Source organism: Trichosurus vulpecula, chromosome 9, assembly GCF_011100635.1.
Source record: "Trichosurus vulpecula isolate mTriVul1 chromosome 9, mTriVul1.pri, whole genome shotgun sequence".
In the NCBI taxonomy this organism is placed as follows: Eukaryota; Metazoa; Chordata; class Mammalia; order Diprotodontia; family Phalangeridae; genus Trichosurus; species Trichosurus vulpecula.
The window spans coordinates 63,636,893-63,655,859 of NC_050581.1; the positions used below are offsets into that span (position 1 = coordinate 63,636,893).

At 37.7% G+C, this 18,967-nt stretch overlaps 1 protein-coding gene and 1 pseudogene across 1 annotated transcript in view; one reads left to right on the forward strand and one right to left on the reverse strand.

Annotated features, from left to right (window-relative positions):
- Positions 1 to 18,967, reverse strand: part of NTRK2 (neurotrophic receptor tyrosine kinase 2) — a 114,453-nt gene that overhangs the window by 26,981 nt on the left and 68,505 nt on the right. The window contains exons 6-7 of the mRNA XM_036739562.1: positions 2,423 to 2,559; positions 1,748 to 1,880 (exon numbers count right to left, since the gene is read on the reverse strand). Of these exons, the coding sequence (XP_036595457.1) occupies positions 1,748 to 1,880; positions 2,423 to 2,559 (270 nt within the window). The remainder of the gene's footprint in view (positions 1 to 1,747; positions 1,881 to 2,422; positions 2,560 to 18,967) is intronic.
- Positions 2,609 to 4,839, forward strand: LOC118831057 (annotated as a pseudogene).

Below are 18,967 nucleotides of genomic sequence, written 5' to 3' on the forward strand. Positions count from 1 at the left end.
TGGATATACTAACTGACCTCTAAAGTGGAGGTGCTGGGATGGTGGAGGTATTATCTGTAATTAGTCCTCATGTTCCTCTTACTCTACTTAAATCCTAAGCCAGGAGTTCTTAACCTGGAATTTCTTGATCCATGGTGAGATTTCAGGTGGTCCATACACTTGGATGGGAAAACAATTACCTCTTCATTTCAATATAATTAGTTTCCTTGATAATCCTATGTGTTTTATTCATTTAAAAACATTATTTTGAGAAGGGGTCCATAGGCTTCACCAGACTGCCAAAGGGTCCCATGGCTAATAACTGCTTTTATTCCAGGACAAACCACTTCTACCACTATGCCCAGAGAGTGCTGAATAATACAGGCAACCTGATTAACAGAACTGAAGGTGAAGAGTTCTCTTCCCATGGTCATGGGTAAGACTGGCTTCAGATTCAATTCAATTGAACAAATGTTAGTGAATGCTCCCAAAGAGACAAACAATGAATTAATTCATTACTGGCTGAGCATGGTAGCAATACTGGTTGTCAGAGAACCAAAGCTTGGTATTTCTTATTCAGCATGGAAATGCCAACTATGGCTAAAAGTCTACACAAACAGGATAATATCCATACACATCTGTACATATGCATAATTAACGTGTACGTGTATGAATAGACAATATCCAAATGTAGCCAAAAACATTATTATCACCCCTACTAACTCAGAACTTGAAATAATTTGAACAAAGCAGACAATTTTGAACAAAAAAGTAATATTTTCACAAAGGATGCATAACTTGGGACTTTCATCTTTATGATACATCATGTAGGACATAAAAATGTTATTTTTAAATGTCTTACCTTATTTTATCTATTAAGACAAACGATACCCTTATTCACAAAACACATAATACCTTAATAAAGTTGCATTACTTTATTATTAAAAATATTCCATAGGAAAAAAACCTTTCTTCTTATTGGGTAAGAGGGGTGTGCTGGTAAGTGTTTTAACAAAAAGCTTTATGATACATTATGGATACATTTTTAAGCTGAGTCTCCATTATCAACATTTTCTCTATCACTTTCTTAAGTGTAGACAATTAACAAAACAACAAATCAAGCCTTGATATGTAGCATTTGCAAATTTCCAAGGTGCAAATGCTCAAACTGAACATTTAATAATAATAGCCTCTCATGAGCCAATTGTAGGTGGCTCCAGCACACCCCTGGGACTGATACCTTCATTCTAACAAATCCAATTCCAATTTAATGGATGTTTACTGTATCATAAACATATATACACATGCACACACAATTGCCTAAAAATATTCCCAGATATTAGTCCTTTTATTAATGTCATGAAAACCTTGATTTTTTTAAAAGCAATTTGATTATCTGGATTCAAATCATAAATTATATCAACAAAATAAGGCCAACAGACACTAAAATATATACTAAAAGGAAAAGAAAAAAACCAATAGGACAAGTCCAAGAGTGTAAAAGAGTCTGAGAGAAAGAAAAAAAGGAATCAAAAGATGCTTTAAAGAGGATTCAACCAAGTAACCAAAACCAATAAAAGAGAGACATCAAAAAGGAATGGAAATAAAGGAAACTAATAATCTTAGTTATGTACACACTACACATTTTGTAGGTTTTGCTAACATACTGGACAACATCATTGATTAACAACCTGAAAGCCAAAACAGTAAAGCGAGTTTTGGTCAAGATTATCTGTTATTGAAAATATATGCTCATCTATTTACGTACAATGCACCGTGAGGTTGACAGTATCTTGCGCTTCTCCTACTATGTTTTCTGCCACACAAGAGATTTGTTTTCCACTGTCATCAGATGAAATGTTAGTTATCTTTAAGGAGGCCGATGCCTTGCTTGTTTCATTCTACAAATGAATAAACAGAACAATAAGAAAAATCAATTGTTACGAACCCCAGAGTGAAATGATTTTGTGTTTCCTCACGTTTTTGCAAAAGTAAGAAAAAAAAGTCACAAAAGCTTCCCTGCCTGTACCTAGCTCAGAGTCATAAAACAAGGCATAAAAGAGTTACTTTCACCTTTCCAGATGTCACATTCGCAGGTGGTACAGCTAAAACGCTCCTTTTTGCCACTTACCTTTCTCCAAGGAAAAAGACTACAAGGAGTTTGACTCACCTGGCTTATGTTGTCACCGAGACCTCACTGTGGATATATAGACTTTGCCATCTATGGGGTGTACATAAACTAAAATGCAAATTTGCTTGTATCACACAATCTGCACTGGTCTTTCTTGATTAAAAACAGATGGAAAATAAATGTAAGTCAAAACTCACTTTCCATTTCTATTTGTATTCTGGAAAATATTAAATGATGATCACCGGATTTAATACTATCTCAAGTAGAAATATCATGTGTCTGAATTATTACACAGCTGAACATAAACCTTACCATATGTTTGGAAACCAGATTACCGACTTCCCAGGATACATCAGGAGTTGGATGTCCTGATGTGTTACAAAACAACGTGATGGACTTCCCTTCCTCAACTGTGAGATTGGGCGTGATCAGATTTGCTGATGGCATGACTATAGAATAAAAAGGAAAAACAGTCACATACTTAAATAGTGGAATGCTATGGGGAACAAAAAGCAACAGAATAAACACTCCAATGAATTATCCAGCCCTGTGAAACCAATCACTGATATTTATGTTGAAATACAAAAGGGAGTCGAGTCCAAGAGTGTTACAGATTTAATATGGACAAAAATGCTCTGCCATAATTTTGAAATTTCCCGTTTTTGTTATCATGAATTTGACCAAAAAATACTGTTTCCCAAGACAAAGTATAGGAAAAAAAGCACAACTGAAGCCATGAATCTCCATTACAAACAACTTCTTTTGTACATTTCAAATTTAGTATGGTAGTTCCAATACTGCCCTGCCCATCTGTGTTCCTTTCTAAATTTCATTCTCCTCTATTTCTTAAATTGATGCTTTTTTCATTTCTTCCCTTCATTTTTTTAAGAATCACTATCCCTATCCCCTCACTGTCCTTCTAAAACTTTCCGCCTCCAAAAAGAAATAGGTCTCCCCTGTAACAAGTAAGTATAATCAGACAAATACCACCACATGCTGGCCACATTTGAAAATATGTCTTATTCTGCACCTAATCAATCCATTGCCTCTCTACCAGAAGATGAGAAGCATCATTCATCATAAGTCTTCTGAATTCACAATTGGATGTTGTTTTCCTTTTACACTGTTTTCTTTTACAATGTTCTGGTCATTGTATATAAATTGCTTTCTGGGTTCTGCTCATTTCACTGTACATCAGTTCATAAAAGTCCTCCCATGTTTCTCAGAATCTGTCCCTTTCATCACTTCTTAATGTGCAATGATATTTCATTATATCATATACCATAATTCAGTCAGCCATTCCCCAATTGACATCTGCCTCAGTTTCTGAATATACCTTTTGGCCACAACACTTTACAAAGTGATTATAAAGATAGTTACAGAATAATACATTTTGCTTATCTGTGCCTAATACCAACATTCACTCATTAAAAAAAACATGTTGATTAAATTACACATCCCTTCCCTTCTCCTTTCTCCTGTATTTTTTTAAGAACATTAAAATCCTGAGGTTCTTTGGAATAAACCTATGGGGGTTTAATTTCTTTCTCTGAAAAGGGAGGGCATTTGACTACATCTCTTCCAGCTTTGATATTTCATGATTCTATGGTTCTAAAATAAAATATTTAATAACAATTCTCTTCTTTTAAAAAACAACCCTGGGAAAGGTGGGGATAGGATCAGGAAGGAGTTCACTTTTTTTGATTGGTTCATTGTCAGGGATGAAAGGTCAGGGAGGGAGGAAGTGAGGGTGTCATTGGACTTCTGGTAGGAAGAGCTCGATTCCCTGAAATAGGAGAGCCCAGTCCCAGTGACAGTCACATGGGTGTGCTGGTCCCAGGAGGAAGGTGGCCTAGAGAACATTCTCTAGTCACTGGCCATATACATTGTGGACTCGGATCCCAAGTTGGACAGCAAGGCTGGAGTAGAAGTGGCTGGGAATGCCCCAGCAGCTGATGAAAAAGGTGACTTAGTGTCTAAAGCCTGTGGAGATGATGATTTTTCTTGACTTAAGGGACATGAATATAGTTATGAGGAAGATGAAAAAAACTTCAGACAATTGGAAGATGACAATCCAGAGACCGAAAAATCTGAGGCTGATGACCTAAAGGAGTTGTCAGAACTGGAAAAGAGAGATCCCCAGGACCTGGTTGCCTCCTTCTCTTAGAGTCAGGAACATGTCTCCTAATGAGCTTAACCACCCCCACCCCCAGCCTCCTGGCAGATGCTCAAATTATCTCCAGTAAAAGATACAGAAATTGTATGAGCAGAAGATAAAGAAAGAACTGAATGTGAATTACATTATCCAGAGGAAGAAGGAATTTCAGAAGCCCAACATCTATGAGAAGCTTATCCAGTACTGTTCAATTGATGAGCTTGGCACCAATTATCCCAAGGATATGTTTGACCCCCACGGATGGTCTAAGGACTCCTATTATGAGGTACTAGCCAAAGCAAAGAAAATAGGAATGGACAAGTTGGAAAAACCCAAAACAAGAGAGAACAAAAATTGAGTTTGTGACAGGCACCAAGAACGGCACCATAACCAATACCACCACAGAAAGAGTAAGTGGGATTCTGCTAAGCCAGTGATAACAGTAGCCCAGCCTACTAACTTTACCACCATAGCTACCCTGCCAGCCATTGTCACCATGACAATCATTGCTAGTGGCTCCAAGACCATAGTCATCTCAGCTATAGGCATCATTGTGAAGAAAGCCAAGCAATGATAATCCTGGCACAGTGTTAGACATACTACTTGTTTAGGGACAGGAAACGCTACCCCAGGACCATGCCAAGACTATGACTCCAAGATGAGGAATGCCCCCTGGACATGGTATCCCATGTATCCATTGGACTAAAACTTTCCAAAGAGCCTCTCATCAACAAGGGATGGGTTTCTGTCTTGCCATCCCTGACAAAATATTCTCTTTCTAGTCCTAGTAAGAGAATCTGTAGCCTAGTCATCCAGAAGGACCCTTGTTATCAATTGGAGGAACTACAGTCTGCTTACAGCCACGTTAATTTGGCATCCATTGCTCTATTAAAAGTGCTATATCAATATTTAAAAAGTAACCGTTCCACATCTAAAGAGTTTCTGAATCTTGAATTACTGGAGATTACTAATACTGAATAAGCTTTTAGTTCCAAGATATTTTTCAGATATATTAATCATATGCCATCTTTTCTTTTGTATTTCCATATCAGATTCTACTAAAAGAGAAAGATTTGATGTGACACATGTCTAATTCAATCCAACAAGCATTTATTAAACATCTATCATGCACAAGACACCAGGGCCACAATGATAAAATAGCCCCTGGCTTCAAGGGGCTTACATTTTATTGGGTAAACAGGTCATTCTATACATGATAATTTGAAGAGGGAGATTACCCTAACAAACAAGAAAATCACAAATGGATTCCCCTATGAGGTGGCAGGTGAGCTGAGCCTTACAAGAAACTAGAAAATGTTCTGCAGAAGAGATTGGGGAGCAGCAGGGGAGGTGGGGGGGGAAGCTATCTGTGTAAAGGAACAGAGATGGGAAATAGAATACCAAGTTCAAAGAACAGCAAGAAAGCCAGTTTGCTTGGAATGGAGAATGCATGAAAGAGAGTAATTTTTATTTCACTTGAAAGGTACTGGAGTCAGATTATGAAGAGATTCAAAAGCCCATTGAGGGAGTTTGCATTTTACCTTTCGGGTAAAAGGGAGCCACTGGGGTTCTCAAACAGGGAAATGACATGGTCAGGGTTGTGCTTTAGGAAGAGTATTTTGGCAGCTTGAGGAGGATAGTTGGGAAGGGAAATACTGAGGACTAGGAGTCTGATCAGGTGGCTATTAGAGTAGTCCAGGTAAGATGCGATAAGGACCTGAGCTAACGAAGGTAGTAGTTATGTGAGTACTTCGAAGTCATATCTGAGAGATGCAATAGAGGTAAAATAAGATTTAGTAACCTATTTCAGGACATGTTAGGTGAGAGAAAGTGAGGGGTCAAGGACAACACCAAGGTTGTACATCTGGAAGCCTGGAAGAATGGTGCTGCCTTTAATCAGGATGACAGCTGGATCCATGGGAGATGATGAGATCACTAAGAAAGAAGGAACAGAGAGAAAAGAAGAGGGCTCAGGGCAAAACTTTAGGGGAACTCCATGACTGGGAGTGGGGGTGGGGCAGACAGTAATCCAAGAAAAGAAACCGGAGAGTGGTCAGATAAGAAGGAGGATGAAATGTCACGAAAACCCCAGAGAAGAGATTCTTTCAGAAGATCAGGAATGTCAAATACTAGAAAAAGATCAAAAGGGATGAGGACAGATATGACAAGGAAGAGGCCTAATTTTAACTATTAAATATACCCCATCCAGCACCTAGAAGGAGCAGATACACAGGGATCCTTATCTACTCCTCAACATTCCTGCCAATGCCCTTATGTGCCTCTTGGCTGAAATCAGACCTTTCCATTCCCATCCCTATGGAAGGAAACCTAAAGTCTTTGCGCTACTCCTATCCTGGGCCCACTCCACCTTCCTAATAGTAGCAAGCCAGAAAAGGTCATTCACACTCCTTGGATGGGCAGGGAATCACCTGCCCTAAGGCTTCTGGTAGGAAGAACTACCAGGCCTTTCCATTTGCCAGGCCACATAGTCATCTGCCTCTAAGACCTAAGGACCCCTGAGCCTTGTGATCTGCCCTACAGCTATAACCTTTGTACTTCCATCTGCCCTACAATAAGAACCCCATACTGTATTTTCTCCCCCAGTTAGAATGTGAGCATCTTGAGACCAGGGATTATCTCTCATTTTTCTATTTGTATCTCAAGAACTCTGCATGGTTTTGGCATACAGTAAGCACTTAAGGAATGCTTTTTTCATTCAGACTTCATCAGCACCCAAAAGGAAAGTTATTTTTAGGGTGCTTGTACCCCAAGCAAACAAGTTCACTTGTAAAAGAAAGCAAGCTATTTTCTACAACTAGAGAAAATGAAATAAACATTCACTTTTTTACATTTCAAACCTTGTTTTTCCTTGTTAATAGCACTATTCACTCTAGCAAGCTAGCATGAACACATCTTTCTATGAACAGATTGAGTTTCTATATTATTCAAAATTACAAAAGAGTTACAGGTTATTTAAATGAAACTTAAGTCAAAACAAATTTAATGTATAGCAAGTTACAGCAGTCAAGTAAACTACAATTTGAGAACAGAATAGAAACAAATCTGAAGTGGATTCACTCAGGCTGCCCGGTCTCACAAAATGCTTTGATATAACAGTTAAGGAAGGCATGACCCAAAGGCCAGAAAAAAATAATACAGGCCCAAGGACAATTAATTTATTGTCACTAACATTCATTTGACTTTATCGGATCCTTCATCTGCACATTATTTTATACTGAAAGCCTTCTGTAAAGTAGCTCGCAGGGAATAGTTGAGAAGATGTTGGGGGTCAAGCCATCATACTCCAATACTCCAAAGGATTACATCTGGGCATTCCCTCTAAACATACATATTGCCATTCATGCATGCTGACTCATCCTGTGTGCCCTCCCATAATTCCACCTTAGGTGATCCAGCCAAAGTTCTAGGAGCTTTCCCTGCATTCTCTTCTCATTAGATGAATGACAATGTAGCCAGGCAGCTTTGTTGATGATGAGCAGACAGAGTTCAGGGCTTAGAGCTGGGAAGACTGGAGTTCAAATCTAACACTGTTTGACCTTGGACAAGTCATTTCACTTGTCTGCCTTGGTTTCCTCGACTGGGGACAGTAAGAGCACCTAGCTCCCAGGGCTGTTGCGAGGATTAAACGAGGTAATACTTGTAAAGTACTTAGCACAGTAGCTAGCACTTAGTAGGCACTTTAATAAACACTTGTTTCCTTCCTGTCCAGCAGCTATCCCTCACTCTTCCTATGTGACCATCTCGTCTTTATTTTTGCAGTCATTTAATTCTTTAACATCATCCTTTTTACAGCAGCTTTCCTGGATAATTCCTTAACTGTAATATGTTTTAGCTTACTCACTTGCTATGCATCATAACTTAAATAGCCTTCTAAAAGACTCCATGCTATATAATATGACTAATTGGCAACAGTTCTAAACTAGCTAGGCTATGCCTACAGATAACAGTTGCTTCCCATCACATAGGGTGAATTTTGCTGGATTCCTCCATTCTTCCTCCCTCTAGGTAGAAGAAAGGCCCATTTAATAGACTATATAGACTAACACTATACTGGGTTCTGTGCCATAGCAGAACATATTCCAGCAGGGGTGGGTTCTGTCTATTGGCATACGGATTCCAAAGCAAGAAGAAGAAAGGTCCGTACCAGGCTACTGTTCACAAAGTGAACAATTCACTTGTCTGCAAAATGAGATCTACTGAAAACGATATAGCAGTTTAGGAAAACCCAGGGAGAAAAAGGTCATAAACACAACATCCTTATTAAGGAATGCTAAAGCATAAACTTTAGTTTTGTCTTCGATCTTGAGCTTATCCTTTTAAAAGCCTTAGGCAAGATTTGTTTTTTTTCTTTCCAGGCCAAGTCTCAAGCTTGCCATAGCAATGGTATGGCATGCCCACAATCTAGGAATTTGTTTTCTTTTTCTGCAACTTCCTTTGGTGGGAGGAGGGGCTGGGAGAGAGGAAATGGGAAGGGGCCAGGGGAATCTTTGGGCTTGTTTGTTTTATTCTTAATCATGGCAAAATCGTACCATCCTGCCCTTGCAGTTTCTAAAGGAAATTTGATGCAAAGTTGGCAAAGCCTAGATTTTTTAAATGAAAAGTCTTCCACAAATGAGTAAGCATCTGACTCATGCTAAATCTTCAACATTAATGTGCTGGCTTAAGATTCAGTAATGAAAAAAAAATCTGCACTTGAAATATCACTCTAAGTTTAATTAGTTCAATAAAAATGAATTGAGAGGCATTAATAAGAAAAGGCAAGACGAATAATTTGCCAGGCACCACTTCCTTGCCTAATAAGATTTGAAACTGGCGCAAGTACACAGTAAAAGCCCAAGCAATTCTTCCCAAGCTTTCTGCTCTTATCGTAATATGATCCTAACAATAAGCATCATGGATCTCATCCACTGTACTTTATGAAATTTTACTGTGTACTTCTGGAGATAAGGGTGGACTAAGCTCACAAATAGATACTTTGGTGTCTTCCTTCTTGTGCCCTGGATTTTCCTGGCACTTTATACTACTCTTTAAGACCTCATCAAATCCAACAAATATTCACTGAAAGCCTACTATGTGCAAGATACTGTATTCGATACTGGGGATGCAAAGACAGACTGAAAGAGTCCCTACTCTCCAGGAGCTCACTGCTTCAAACAACTGTAACAACCATTTACATTTATACAGCATTCAATAAGTTACAAAGTGATTCCTCACAACTCTCTGAGCTCAGCAGGGCATGTATTACCACCCCCATTTTTACAGATAACTGAGGGTCAAAGGTTTGCCCAATGTCATGGTGCTCCTATGTAGAAGTCAGAACTCAAACCCAGGTATTCTAACTCCAAAGCCAGTTCCCTTCCCATTATACTCCATCTCCAACACAATATAACTTGCATACACAAAATCTATGTCCAAAAATTGTATGCCATTATTTATTATCCCACCATCAAGTTATTATAATAATCTTCATCTGTAAAATGAAGAAAGAGGAAGTAGTTATCTAACATTCCAGGTCTCCCAATGATGAAGTATAATCAGAGACAATATACTGTAGTGGATAGAAAATCAGCTTCAGGACCAGAAGACTTGGATACCAGTCCTGCCTCTGATACATACTAGCTGTGCAACCCTGGGCAAGACACTCAGTTTTGGCCTCAGTTTCCTCATCTGGAAAACAATGCTGTTGAACTCCATGATTACTAAATTCCCTTCCACTCTATTAACTGACAGCTACCATTCCTGATTACTTTTATAAGAATTGGTTTGATGGTACTTCAAGTAAATCTTTGAGAAGTTTTGAACTAGCCCTTCATTGCAAAGAAGAGAAAATATAAAGAAGAAAGGATTCTTTAGAGGAAGAATTCAGATCATGCCTGTGAGAGGCAGCATGGTGTAGGCAGATACAGATTTGTCGAAGTCAAGAAGACTACCACTTAAATCAGGCTTCTGATAATAGGCTACCTAGGTGACCATGAACAAGTCATTTAATCTATTAGTGCTCTAACCAGTGGTATCAAATTCAATTAGAAACAGATGCCCTATAGGCAGCATATTAACTTAGAAAACCACAAATGAACATTATCTATGTTGTATTATATTTTTAGTTATTTTGTTACACATTTACCAATTACATTTTCATCTAGTTAGGGCTGTACCCAGGAGTTTTGTGGCCTATGACCAAGAGTCTGACATCTATCCCCTAAGCAACCGTCTAAGACTAAGTTTCAGAAAAGATACCAACCTGCATTAGTAGGGGGAGTTTCCCCACTATGGAGTCCCCTATTACAGTGAAATAACATGTCTACTCACTGCTTTCTCTGTCCTGGATCATAATCACATAGATAGATAACTGAAGTCAACGGAACATGCATTGCCACATTTTTTACCTGGTGTCTGTTCCTGCATTAAAATTAGGCTACTGGACTAGATATCTATTTGCCACTGCTTGCCATGATATGACAGCAGGCTGCTGTTAAGAAACACAATAGCAGCAGTACTTTGTCCCAAGTCGGGACCATTCCAACATGTGTTGTTAGGATAACACTTAAAAGGATTTTGGAGAACTGAGGGGAAAAAAAGCTTTCCTTACCTAGGGGAAGTTAAGGACTATAGCGTGGGAATAGGAGAGTTCCCAGTGAGCACTAAAAATGGGATGACTCTGCTAGGATAAAAATATTCAGGACATGGACATCTGCAAGGTTGAGGTAAAAAGGAATACCCCAAATTTGTACTCAGCATCCAGAAAAGGTTAAGGGTCCAGTGTTTTTGTCTAATGTCTCAGGGTCGAATGGATCAAATGAGATCACATTTGGAAAGGTGCTTAGCACAGAGAGTCAGCTAGCGCACAGAGAGTTGAAAGGACTTGGCCAGGATCAAGCAGCCACTCTTTATCAGAGGCATGACTTGAACCTGGATGTGACTGGGTTCAAGGCCAGTTCTCTCTCTCTATTGTGCTACGCTACATCATTTTCTATTTATTATGTGGGTTAGTGATTAGTGGCTACTTAGAACACTTACTACTAATTCTTTTGCTAAAAAAAAGGTGGAGGGGAAAAATTCCTGTTTTATATGAAGGGGTTGAGGACAGAGGAGGTCCACAGATATGGAATACTTCATATATTGTCAGATTTTTTTTCAATGTATTCATTGGTTTTGCTGATCATTCCTCTTTTCTTCCTCTTTTTATTATTTCTTTAAAAACAATTCTTTGGTATAAGGGCTGGTCCTCTGGGAGGGGGAGGGAGAATACAGAGGGAAATTGAGGCAATGAGAAAACAAAGGATATCAATTAAAATGTATCTTTTTTAAAAGGGAAGGGCACTTCTGCTTATTCTGGTCTTCTATATCAACCTAAGAAGGAAGTAATTCCCAAAATGTAGTGGAACAGGGTGGGGGTCAGATTGGGGTAGGGTGAATTAAGCAGACTCAAAAATAGGGAGACCAGATGTCTATTCCTTTTGGTTTCTCAGAATGTAGCTTTATTATTTTCTTTGAAGTGAATTGCCAAGTCAGATTATAGAATTGCATTTAAACATTTTACAAAGGCAAATTATTTTATTATAATTATAATATAAAATAATATAATTATTATAAATTATTTTGGACAATTTTTAAATTTTTAAATTATACATCACTCTGTTCTCCTCCACCTCCATTCTTTCAATTATTTGAGAGAAGGTTCTAATTTTCAAATATCTGTAGTTTTTTTAACCAGTAGGAAAGCTGAGGTCTCAATAATCCATATGATTTTAGTTATTCATGTAGCACATTAATTCTCCCCTTAGGATTTAATATCAAGTGAGGCAGTATGGCATGGTAGATACAGATCTGGCCTTGAAACCAGAAAGACCTAGGTTCAAGTACCTACTCTGACCTATACTGCCTGTGTGACCTTGGGCAAACATTTTATCAGTCAGTACTCTCCAGGCAACTCTCTGACCGCACATCTCGAAGAAGGTGCCAACTTGCCTTGGAAGAAGGGGTTTCCTCATCAGGGAGTTCCCTACAGCAATGAAATCACAGGTTCAATGCCTATCTCTATTTACTACCAAATCCAAACTACATTTATTTTTCATTTTGTTGGAACAGTAATGGGACATTGTACTCTTTGTGTTGGCTCCTCATTCCATGTGTGGAAAATTATCAAGAGAAGTTTTGTGTATCTTGGATAATGCCTTTGTTTTTTAATTTCTTAAATAATTTATAAAATGCTATCTACAATATGTCTCATCTCCTGACTCCCTAATGTTGGAGCTGATGTAAAGAACTTAAACACATAAACATTTGGATCTTTTGCTTCATTCTCATTAAGACCCAGCATTAAAAATCCATAACCTCCTTCACCACTCTTCTGACTTCTTGGTATCTCCTCCAGTTTATTTACCTGCAGGAGAGAACTCTATCACTATGGTCCTTCCCACTGCCAGGAATTGAGCCAAAACGTGCTTGATCTATTTTAAATTGGCTGCTGAATACTTGGCTACAGAAAGGATTGGCTAAGTGTTTCCCGGACTAAGTAAAAAAAATAGCAAATTGCCTTTCTGATTCTATTTGTTAACTTTATATAGAGCCTTCTTAGCTTATGTGACTAGTTTGATGACAGAAAAAACAGCCAAGTAACTTCTGAACTGGAAAATTTAGAACGTGAGTGTGCTGATAAAAAGCACTTTATTTGGTATGTGGTCATCAAAAGCAAAATATAGCAGTAATGTCTATGCTCCCGAACTGCTTGCTTTGTCTAATGGGTGGACTGTGGCTTCTGTCTCACATTCGGGATGATCTGCAATAACCTCTGGGAGAGAAAAAACTTTTTTGCCTGCTATGGACATGATCTTTTACTATCAAGTATAAGTGATCCTCAGCCCAAGAATGTAAGAAAGCAGCATTATATACACTGATGAGATTTCCACACAAAGGACTCATCAAAATGATGTTTCTCATTAGTCTACTATAAATACAAGCAGAGTGCCATAGCTCCATTTCCTTGGTACCAGACAAAACAATGACATCTTTTTATGAATGTGCTCAAGAGAAAGAGGCAACATGATACAGGGCAGTGGTTCTCAAAGTGTGATCTGAGTACATCTGAGGTCCCCAAGACCATTTCAGATAGCACACAAGGTCAAAACTATTTTCACAATATTACTAATGTTTTAATTTCTAATATAGTAAATATTGATAATATGACTGATAAAAACAAAAACTCTTTGGCAGAGGTCCTTAACAATTTTGAAGAATATAAAGGAGTTCTGAGACTAAAAATATGGGACCTACTGGTATAGAGGATAGAGGCAGGACAATCATCAGGATGAACTGAGTTCAAGTCCTATCCCTGATATTTATTAGCTGTGTGACCCTGAGGAAGTCACATATAGCATTCAGTGACCCCAGACAAATATCTAAGACCATAAGTTAAAGGTGAGTTAAAGGGCGAACTGAAGGTCCCTTCCATCTCTAAGCCTTATGAACTTATGATGCGATGATCTGCATTAGTGAGGTGAATTTCCATACTGAGAGTTCCTTACAGTGATGAAAATCAGATTGAGAAAGAGATGAGGGGAAGGGAAGATAAAAGAAAACCAGAAAGAGAGAGGGAGAGAGGAATAGAGATGGGGAGAGAGACAGAGAGAGAGAGAGAGAGAGAGAGAAAGAGAGAAAGAGAAAGAAAGAGACAGAGAGAGAGAGAGAGAGAGAGAGAGAGAAGGGGCAGCAAATCAAGTTATCAAGTTGTACTGTCAACCACAGTTTATGGTAAAAGTTAGACTTTAAAACTCAGTTTGAAAAATGCACGTAACCCAAGGGAACCTGTCTCTTCCTTATGCACCTGCAAATAAACTTCTGCTGTCATTAAGGGATGCATGTGTGCATATGGCTTATAGAGGCTCAATCCCTAAACACTATAAAGTTTAAGGAATGTGATGTAAACAATAGGGAGGCTAAATTGAATTTATAGCTCACTTTTCTCGAGAGGTTGTTGGTTGTTTAAAAAATAACTGTTGAAGCTGCACCCACCCACTGAATAACATCCTTATAGTCACTGTGGGGCTATTATAACATAGGGTATAATTCAACTGAGTACAAAATGTATTAGTGATAATGGTTGTTTTGATGCCAAAATGGTTACTCCATGTGGAAGATTAATGGACTTCTTAAAAATATTTGTAAACTTCACTTCAGATAATATCATCTTGTACATTATACTGCCCAATGAAGCCTTCCTCTAGGTGGAAGTTCATGTGGGAATCAGAAAAGAAGGAAGAAAAGAAGGAAGGAAGGAAGGAAGGAAGGAAGGAAGGAAGAAAAGAAGGAAGGAAAGAAGGGAGGAAACAAGCATTTATTAAGTGCCTATCATGTATCAGGCACTGGAGCTAAGCACTTCATAAACATTACCTCATTTGATCCTTACAACAACCCTGGGAAGAGTATGATCCCCATTTTACAATTAAGGAAACTGAGGCAAACAAAAGTTAAGTGACTTGCCCAGGGTCATTCATCTAGTAAGTGTCTGAGGATAGATTTGAACTTAGGTCTTCCTAACTCCAGGCCCAGCACCACCTAGCTGCCCCTCAAAAAGTATAAAGTATAAAGAAAATGAAGTCTTGTTTTTTATATGAAGATTTACTCCTGATACATAATTAAATGAAACCCAGAGTGAACCATTTCACAAATACGCTATCTAATAAACATCTCCATTAAACAAACTGGAAGAAACAGAGAACCACTCTGTTTCAGTATGAATTTGTAATTATTTATTCCCTCATTGTAGCCTTAGGAATAGAAAAAAAAAGCATTTTCATTCTTTAAGGAAAAGAAAAAGAAATCTGTTTGATTCAATGAAAATCCTGGAAACCGGTATTCACAGCTGCCTGTTATTTCAACTGGCGTTGAAATTTTATAGTAATGTGTTTTGTTGCTTTATGATTAATAAAGTTTTTTTAAAGGTTCACCAGTGCCTTGTGGGGAAACATACCACAACATGTTTCTCTGCAGGGATAAATTTACAGCAATTCTCTGTGGGAGACAGATATTTAAAAGTATTCTAGGTGTTTTTGACTGCTACTAATGGGAATGGCACTGCTTAAATCTCCCCTCAGGCTCTAAAGGGCATTTAAAAAAATGAAAGAAGAGACTTGTACTAGACTAACAAAATTCGATGATGACAAATATAGAAAGCTACTTAGCACATAAGGGGAAAACGATAAATTCCTGAACAATCCAGAGGAAAGAATATGTATGTTTGATTCAGAGTCCCTCGTTTCTTTCAAAACTCAACTTAAGTGCCACTTCCCACATAAAGCCTTTCCTGATCCCCTCAACTGCCAACATCTTTTCTCCCCAAGCTACCTTGTACAAGCAGCCAGGAGGCACAGTGAACCGATCATTAAGTGTTGAGTTAGAAAGACTAGAATCCAAATCCAGGCTCAGGTACTTACTAACTATGTGACCCTGGGCAAGTCACTTAACCTCAGTTTGCCTCAGTTTCCTCATCTGTAAAATGGATATAATAGCAGCACCCACCTTTCTAGGGTTCTGTTGTATGAGGATCAACTGAAATAATAATTGTAAAGTGTCTTAACACAGTGCCTGGCACAAAGCACGTGCTACTTAAATGTTAGCTATTATTGTTTTCATATTCCTCTTGTATGGGGATAGAGATAAGGACCTACACTTTCACTGATATTGTGACCTTCCCAATGAGGAAATTCTATCTACCAATGTAAGCCAGCAGCTTCCCCTAACTTTTGGTCATAGAAAGTGGGCTAGAGTGCTGAAAGTTTAAATGACTTGCCCTGGATCAAACAGCCCATCTTCATCAGAAGAGCAAGCTAAAAATTACTTTCCAGATCTCTGGCTAGGAGAAGAGTTTATGATCCAACAAGGGATAGTGAGGATCCCAAAATATAAATGGACAATTCTGATTATACAATGTTTAAAAGTTTTTGAACAAACAAAACCCAAGCAGCAAAAATTAGAAGGGAATCAGGTAATGGAAAAAAATCTTTGCAGTAAGTTTCACTAATAAGGGTCTCATTTCTAAGATGTATAAGGAAATTATTCAATTCTAGAAGAATGAGAGCCATTCCATGACTGATAAATGATCAAATATGAACCAGAAGTTTTCAGAGGAAGAAACCCGAGCTTTCAATAGGCATAAAAATGTTTCAACTCACTAATAATTAGAAAAATGCAAAGTGAAATAACCCTGAATTCTCTCCTTACTCTCATCATTTTGGTAAAGTTCACACACAAAAAGAATGACAAATGAGGGAGGAGCTATGGGAAAACAGGCACATTAATGGACTGTTGGTAGATCTGTGAATTGGTATAGTTGTTCTGTAAAGTAATTTGGAAATATGCACGAAGTGGTTACTAAATTGTGCCTGCCCTTTGAATCAGCAACATCATTACTAAATCTAAACACTAAAGAGATCAAAGGAAGTGGAAAAGGACCAATATGTACAAAAATATTTGTAGCATCTCTTTTTGTGGTAGTAAACAATCGGAAATTAAAGGGGTGTCTATCATTTAGGGAATGACTGAACATCTTGTGGTAGATAAATACTATTGTGCTGTGAGAAATGATAAAGGGGATATTTTCTGAGAAACTTTGGAAGACTTGTATGAATTGATACAGTGAAGTGAGTAGAACCAGTAGAATAATTTATACGATAATAAGAACAGTGTTAAAAAAAAAACAATTACCACTTTGAACTAAGAACTCTGATCAATAAAAGACCACCCGTGATTCCAGATTACTGATGATGAAAGATGTAACCCACCTCCTAATAGAGTAGTGATAGACTTAGGGTGCAGAATGAGAACTATGTTTTTTAGACGAGGCAATTTGTTTTGCTTGACTATGAATATTTGTTACAAAGGATTGTTTTTTTTTCCCTAATGGAGGAAATGAGAGACAAAATTGATTTTTCTTCATTGAAAAATAAAATTAATTTCAACAATAAATATTTAAATTAGAATTTGTTTAAAAATGTACTTGTGGCAAAGAAAGGTGATGGATTCTGGATGTGGAATGAGAGCTATGTTTTTTGGACACTACCAATGAGAAAATCTATTTTGCTTGAATATGTGTATCTGTAACAAGGGCTTCATTTTTCTTTTTCTTTTTTCAACTAGAGGAGTGAGAGAAAATTGATTTTTATTCATCGGAAAATAAAATTAACTTAAAAAATAAATATTTAAATGGGAAATTTTAAAAATATATATCTGTGAAAAACTAGTTGTAAGGACAAACATAAAGAAAGCAAAATGCTTGATTTTGCCATGATGAAAGACTTTAGAGTAAACTTCAGATGAAAGGTTTCCGCTACAAGACAGAAAGAAAGACTAACTGAGAATCTGGGTGACGCACTGTGAAACAGACCCTTGGTGCAGTTTTAAGGGTTTACAATGCACAAAATGCCAAGCTAGACAGAACTGCTCTGGGATCCACCTCTGTAATCTAACTGGAAATTTCCTGCATGTTAGTGTCTGTTTTCCTCAGCATAAAATTTTAGTAAATAAAATTTAAATGCACACACTACAAGTAAGCACTGGCCAATTTGTATGGGTCTCTTTTTATAGTACCAAAGCTGGAACCGATAAAGCTAAATGAAGACTAGAAACACAAAATAAGACCTAGAACACCCAGACACTAGGCAGACAAAAGAGCCTGCCAAATCACACAGTACATTAAGTTTTATAGAGTTTCCCTCTGACAATTGTGAACACTGGCATTACTTCTGTATAAATGTGGATGCTAATAATAAGCTCACATTTCAACAGTTCTTTAAAGCTTGCAAGATGCTTTATCCATTTTGTCTCATTTAAGCCTCACAAAAACTCTTCAAAGTAGGTACTTCAGATGGTAAACAGCCCCTGTTTCACAGGTGAGGAAGTTGAGACTCCATGACTTGCCCCAGGGTCATGTAGTTAATAAGTGTCAGAGGTGGAATTTGAACCCAGGTCTTCCTCCCTTCAAGTCCATCACTCTATCATTCTACCTTTCTATCAAACAGCATCACATTGTCACTGATAACTCAAAATGTATATTTCTACTGAGCCTGGATATGAAGTGGCAAGTGTGCTTATAGGGGATTAAGCATTTCCTTTCCATATACAGAATACCCATGTGGTGTGTGTCATTATTTGCTCATTAATTAAATGGAAATCTTTTCTTTCAAATCTAAGACCCTAAATAAGCAGTTTAGAAACTTTTTAAATCTCAAGATCCCTTTACATTCTTAAAAATTACTAAAGACTCCAAAGAGCTTCTGTTTATCAGCTATATCTATTGTTATTTTCCATTATTTGAAATTGAAATGTCTTCATATTATGATGAAAATAGTTTTGACCTCACAGATCCCCTGAAAGCCTCTTAAGGAGTCCCACATGTCCCCAGATCACATTTTGAGAACAACTACCTCAAATTATTAATTTTTTAGCAGTATCCTGAGATATTCTAGGATTTTACATGCATTCACTGGAATCCTCCCCTGAGCCCATTCTCCTTCCCAAGAGGTTTTTGAAAATAGGAGAGAAAGATTTGTTGGAGGGATTTATCGGTTCCCTTCTCTGTAACAAAATGGCCTCTGAATAATAAACATTAAGGAGAATTACACAAACATTTTCACTAGTTTTGAGGCTAAAATCAAATAGTGTGAACCTGGGGCAAAATGGGCATC